The sequence below is a fragment of the Stigmatopora argus genome, chromosome 13 (assembly GCF_051989625.1).
Source record: "Stigmatopora argus isolate UIUO_Sarg chromosome 13, RoL_Sarg_1.0, whole genome shotgun sequence".
Classification (NCBI taxonomy): domain Eukaryota; kingdom Metazoa; phylum Chordata; class Actinopteri; order Syngnathiformes; family Syngnathidae; genus Stigmatopora; species Stigmatopora argus.
This window is the reverse complement of record NC_135399.1, coordinates 6,640,619-6,646,822: the sequence shown is the minus strand read 5'-3', so window position 1 is coordinate 6,646,822 and position 6,204 is coordinate 6,640,619. Positions and strand designations below refer to the sequence as shown.

General features: G+C 41.7%; 1 protein-coding gene across 3 annotated transcripts; it reads right to left on the bottom strand.

The window, feature by feature from the left end:
* Positions 1 to 434: 434 nt before the first annotated feature.
* Positions 435 to 5,927, bottom strand: gabpa (GA binding protein transcription factor subunit alpha). Of its 3 annotated transcripts, none has more exons than XM_077616413.1 (10): positions 5,780 to 5,927; positions 3,786 to 3,884; positions 3,574 to 3,718; positions 2,525 to 2,609; positions 2,224 to 2,448; positions 1,962 to 2,156; positions 1,752 to 1,808; positions 1,251 to 1,373; positions 988 to 1,180; positions 435 to 925 (listed from the first exon to the last, which is right to left on the bottom strand). In XM_077616413.1, exons 2-10 carry the CDS (start codon positions 3,860 to 3,862, stop codon positions 706 to 708), a joined length of 1,320 nt encoding a protein of 439 aa, XP_077472539.1. In that variant the 5' UTR covers positions 3,863 to 3,884; positions 5,780 to 5,927; the 3' UTR covers positions 435 to 705. The 3 variants fall into 3 exon arrangements, with proteins under 3 accessions (XP_077472539.1, XP_077472537.1, XP_077472540.1); XM_077616411.1 differs by lacking the exon at positions 5,780 to 5,927 and adding an exon at positions 4,126 to 5,749; XM_077616414.1 differs by lacking the exon at positions 5,780 to 5,927 and having other exon boundaries at positions 3,786 to 5,749.
* Positions 5,928 to 6,204: the final 277 nt, after the last annotated feature.

The following is a 6,204-nucleotide window of genomic DNA, read 5'->3' as shown; positions in this document are numbered from 1 at the left end:
AAAATAAAAAACTAAATATTTTCTTTTTTAAATATACACAATAAAATTCAAATCATTTAATCTCTGCCACTCCCCCAACTCCAAACAGATTAGACTTCTATCACTATCCATAGAAACCAATGATTTAAATACTATTATATTGATGCACCATAGGTTTACGCTCCAATTCATCACACTCCAGTGGCCGTTCTGCAGTTTTGAAGGCATGAACGAAGTATAGTATGAAGTACGAAAATGGGAAATTTCTTTGACCTCTGATATTGGAGAATTTTTTTTAAAAAAAACAATGCACCTTACAAGTACATCCAAAATGTACCAAGTATTGCCGATAAAAGTCATTTACAATGACATCATAAGTCCTGATTGTTTTGACAGTGCAAATGGATTGCACGTCTATCTCCGTCAATGACAGCAAGAATTAAACAAATCAAAACTTGAAGAAAAAAAACGCCACTTTATTCCCCCGTTATGGACAAAAAAAATTGGGGTTCAAAAATGCAGGAGAACATACATATTGACATAACTAAAATAAAAATACAAAAGGGGTCTTCTAGTATGAAAATACACGTGCCGTGGCCCGGCTATCAAAAGCAAGGCGTATATATATACAGAAAGGAAGACGTTATTTCAGTCCGGTTCAATGCGTTCACTCGGCGTCCTCCTCTTTGAAGGTGAAAATCAAGCGTTCGTCCCCGTCCACCAGGCTCAGCTGTCCTTGTCCAGGGTGGTGGCCAAGGTGACGGTGGTGATGGGCTGCGCGATGCTGTGCATCTGCAACCGCGTCATCTTCTTCTGCTCGCACTCGGCCACCAGGCTGTTGAGCTCGGCGGCGCTGTAGCCGATCAGCGTCCGCAGGTCGCACACGAACTTGTACACGAAACGCTTACCCTGCACTTTGCTGATCATATCGCCGTCGTAGTAATACCTGCCACGGAGAAACGCGGGTTAGCAACAATCGGCGGAGTGCGGTTGGCGGCCAGCTCGCACCTGAGGGCCCGGCTGAGTTTCTCGTAGTTCATGGTGGGCTTGTTCTTGCGCTGGCCCCACTTTTGCGCCACCAGCTCGGGCTGGTTGAGCTTGAACTCGCCCTCCTCGCCCACCCAGGAGATGCAGTCCCTGGAGTCTTTGTCCGTCAGCAGCTCCAACAGGAACTGCCACAGCTGGATCTGACCGTTGTTGCCTGGAGGAGCGATTTGTTTCTGTTCACTATTTCCACACGCGATTTTCCCAAGCGTTTGTATTTAGCCTACCCGTGCGGTTGCCGGGCGAGCTGCGCTCCTCTCCTGAAATGCGGGGTGCTCGCGGTCCGCGGTTCTGCTTCATCACTTTAATGGCCGTGGGCGTGCTGACCTGAGCCGGGATGATCTGCACAGCTGGACAAGAAAGATTTGACGTCGGTCAGTTCATAACAACCTTTTTATTTTGAAGTCCACATACTTCTGGTTCATGTAAAATAACAACTTTATCCTCGTAATTTAAATGCCCGCCACTGATTTCATGTAATAGAAAAATAAACAGGGTAATCTCTAATTATTTATTCACTCATTTTCCGGGGCGGATATCCTGACATGGATTAGAAAATATACTTGAGTGAAGAATTGAAAATTGAAAGATAAATCTCCTCAAAACTGCGACCCATATACTCCAGTTTTTCCTCTTCAATGTACATTTTTGGGCTAGTCGGACTCATACTTCGGTTCGACTTAAAGTTGCAAAAATTGGGTTGCTTGTAGTTAAAAGTTTTGGCTTACGTTGATCAATGGTGACAGTGGCGTCCCCTCCGGCCTGGTCCTGGCTTGCCAAAACATCTGAAATTCCAAACATTGACACAACCTTATTGGCTGCTATTGATGACGATAGGCGAAGGAAAATGTCTTTGAGTAAAAATGTACTGTTTCACCAGCTTTAAGCATTAATAATCCTTCTAAAGAAAACTAACGGACGATTTGCACGTGACTTACATTTCCGGAGGAGTTCCAGGTGGCTCCAGAGGATCTCCCCGTTGGGCACTTTCTGGAGAAACTCTTCTTGGCTTAACGCGCAGAGATTCCGACCCGGGATGTGAATGCTCCCAATTTCCATCTCGTCGATGCTGAATTCCTTCATCACCCACACGGCCCAGTGAATGGACTGATCGGCCGTCCACAGCACGGGATCTAAAACGAGAGCGAGGACGCCCTTAATGACACGCTCTACTCGCCAAACTCGTCTCCGATTCCTCACCGTACGGTATTCCGAGTCGGACTTGCTCCTTGCGATAGCCTTCCAAGGCGGCCGCCCAACGCGTCACCTGCTCCGAGGTCTCGTCGGACAGACCCGAGCGCTCCACGGCGATGAGCTGCCCTTCCTCCACCAACGAGCCTTCCTCGCCCGCCGCGTCCGGGTCGATCACCACCTCCACCGTCTCCACGGGTTTCACGATCTCCAAGATGTTCAATTTCTCTTCACCTAGAAAAGGGGAGCGAACAGATGTTGGCGAGGTGGGTTTTCGGTGACCCGTTGAGGCTGGGAGTGGAGCTCTCACCTGGTTTGGTAATGAGCTGCAGGCTGAGCTGCACCGTGCCATCTGTTTTGACACCCTGATCGAAAAGGCTGTGATCGGGGTGCAACTGCAAAGAAGAAACCAAATGAGCCCCTTCACAACAATAGACTTACCAGACAACCTGCTTCCCCTGGCAGGCACTACTGAACCATAACAGCCAAGACAAACAGAGTCAAGAACAGTTTCTTCCCAATTGCTATCACCATGCTCAACTCGAGTTCTGGACCTGAGGGGACCTAATCAAGACTTATTTGTACTGCACTAAAACTGCATAGGCTGCTAACCAATTTAATCCCTTTTGTACCTACTTATTTATGTGACCACTTACTCATGTTGACTTCTACTTATTATGTTGACTACTTATTTATTACTAATTTTTTGATTATTTTTTGTGCAGTTCCCTACTTATTTATGTGTTTGACTACATATTTTTTACTCAGTTTTTGATTATTTATTATTATTTATTTTTTGTTGTTTTTTGTGCAGTTCCTTACTTATTTATGTTGTTGACTACCTATTTATTACTCAGTTTTTGATTATTTATTTTTTGTTGTTTTTTGTGCAGTTCCATACTTATTTATGTTGTTGACTACTTATTTATTACTCATTTTTATTATTATTTATTGATTATGTATTTTTTTGTGCAGTTCCCTACTTATTTATGTTGTTGACTACTTATGTATTACTCCGTTTTTGATTATTTATTTATTGATTATTTATTTTTGTTGTTTTTTGTGCAGTTCCCTACTTATTTATGTTGTTGACTACTTCTTTATTACTCGGTTTTTGATTATGTATCTATTATTATTTATTTATTGATTATTTTTTTGTGCAGTTCCTTACTTATTTATGTTGTTGACTACTTATGTATTACTTATTTTTTTATTGTTATGATTTACTGATTATTTATTTGTTTGTTGTTGTTATTTGTGCACTTTTGATGAAGCTGTAAATGTCATTATATACTTGTATAATGTCAATAAGAGCATTCAATTGAATTGAAACAGTGGCCAACGGGTTCAAAGTGTCACCTGAATGTCCTGCAAGCAGATTTCAAACGAATCCAGTGAGATTTGAAGCCGGGGCTCCAACAGCCGCTTCAAATTTCCAACCGGCTCGTTGATGTCAATGTCTTGCTGAATCAAATCGGACGCCAGGATGGTCTGTTCCTCCATGCTACGGGTGAAACAATACAAGAGATTGTAAATGGTGATGAAAAGGAGACCGATTTGAGTGTTCTCACCTCTCCTCCAAGCACACTTGTTTTTCCCGCTCATCGATCTCGATCTCTATCATTTCGTCTGCTCCACCCTTGGACATTGTCTCTTGAAAGAGGGGGGAGCTGCCACAGGGTAGATGGTGAGAGCATTTATTCTCAAAATATTGTTCCACATCAGAATTTGTACTTCACATCAATGCAGGTTGGAGCTTTAGAACTTCGTCCTGAGTTAATTTCATTGATTTTATTTTCGTGACATTGTCCTTTTGAATTCCAGGACAAGATTCTTAAAGGAAAAATGGGAAAATTTGGGCTATATTGACAATTTTCATTTGTTTTCAAAGCTAACCTAGTATGTCTGCACCTTGAAATGGAGCAATGTTGCTTGCCTACAACATCATCTTTAGCCCCATTTATAAGGTACTGAAAAAAACAAACTGGCTTTTTAGTGCCTGGAGCAAAATACATAGTTGAATTACTAATTAGAAATATTTTTTTATAAACAGGCAGCACTAATATTACACAAAATGTAGTGGTTGTGTGGGCCGCAATTAATACCTCGGACGGATATTTGAGACTCCTGCCCTTTATAAACGTAATCAAACGTTTAAAAAAATCAATTAGTGCATGAATTGGATAATTATTGAAAACAAATAGAATACGTAGTTTATCTTTTCTAAGAAAAAATACATCTCCCATGATGCTTTTGGAAACAACAATCAACTACTGTCCTTCCCGGTAGTCTTTTATTTTTGGTTAAAATATGAAAAAATACATCAAGCTGTAAACATCTAATCTGGAAAGGGGAAGTTCTTTTGAAGCTGTTTTTTTTTTAAATTATTATTATTATTATTATTGAACTGGGAGGCTTTTAGGAAGGGAAGACTTGTTTTGTTTTGTCAAACATGATGTGATCACGGGAGTTCACATATATATAGTATTATATGGAGGTTATGAATATGAAAGTATGTGCACGTGTATTTCCTAGTGTGATAGAAAGTTTTTTTAAAAAAATTATGGGGAAGTATGTGCTTCCATGTAGAGAGGAGGCCTGGTCAGCCTGCACTACTGGAGTACTGCGCTGCCCAGAACCGTCGAATGCTAACAGCTAACGCTAGCATAGTCGAGGGCGAGGCTATGGCGTCTTAAAGCCAAACGCTAGGCCGGCGTATTGGACTAGTCACCCCCAAAATTTGCACGTACACATTGCGAGGGGGTTCATCAATAAACTAGCAGCTAAACGTCAAGCCGGGAGAGTTACTCGGTGACGCCGAGAGCGAACAAAGTTAGCTGGAGATTTCTGAAGCGGCAGCGGTCGTTACACAACCGTAAGCAGAACAAACGCTTATGGTTTCCCGAAAAAAACACGGTAGCTTCGTACTATTGGGAAATATGGACGACAAATATAACTTGGACTCTTAACGGGAGGAAAAAGTTTTAGAAACGGAAATAGAATAAACGGAAACAAAACAGCATAGGGCAAATGGAAAGGAGCCGGAAATCCTGGCAAAGGTTTACTGCGTGGTAGACTTCCGAGAGCAGCCACCTCGTCAACACGCGTTTTATTCAGCGACACCAACAAGCTTTCGGAGACCCAAAATCGACATATTGCATCTTTTAGGATATAGTCCGTGTACTGCTAACCGTAATTAGAAGGTAGCGAGCGCATTGAATGTCGCCATTAATCATTTGCCAACCTGTATTTCTCACTATTGTGCTCGGAACAGGAGCGCTCGGTTTGACAACGCTAGCAACGCAGCTAACTTCCGTCCGGGCATGGGGTTTATTAAATCAAAATTATTAATAACTTGCAAGACAGTTCCTTAGCCATTCGTGAATACAAAGATGAATTTAACTTCAGAGGACGTAGGGTAGGCGGCCTCCAGGCTAGGCTAACCACGGCTAGCATGTTGAGTTAGCTAAAAAAATAGCGGGAAGACTCCCAACATGAGCTAACAAAAGGGAATGTATTACTCTTAGTTCGGGGATAATTCGAGTGTTTAAAGATGCAGTCATACCTCTTAAAAGTGGACCCTTGATCTTAATATCTTGAAACCGAATCGGGGCGTTATGCTTGTCTATATTGTCTAAGCCGAGGCGAACTTTTCGGTCAACTAGTACTACACGGTACACACAGGCGAGATGAGGGCGGGGACTAACTGTCATGACTAAAGTTAGTTTTCAAAAACTTTGCTGGACAGCAAATGGAAATTTTGATATATTTTACCCCAAATTTGTAGCTAAATGTTTATTTAAAATTTTATTCGAACGCGTTTTCGCTCTCTTATTCTGTTCCATCACATGATTAATACATCGCTGGGTAATACTGCATCCATTTGAGAAAGAACACAGGGTAGAAATGTACTTCTGAAGTGTTGTTGTTTTTTGGATAGAAAATTATTAAATACTGCGTTCATGTGTCATTTATGTATTCCATGATATA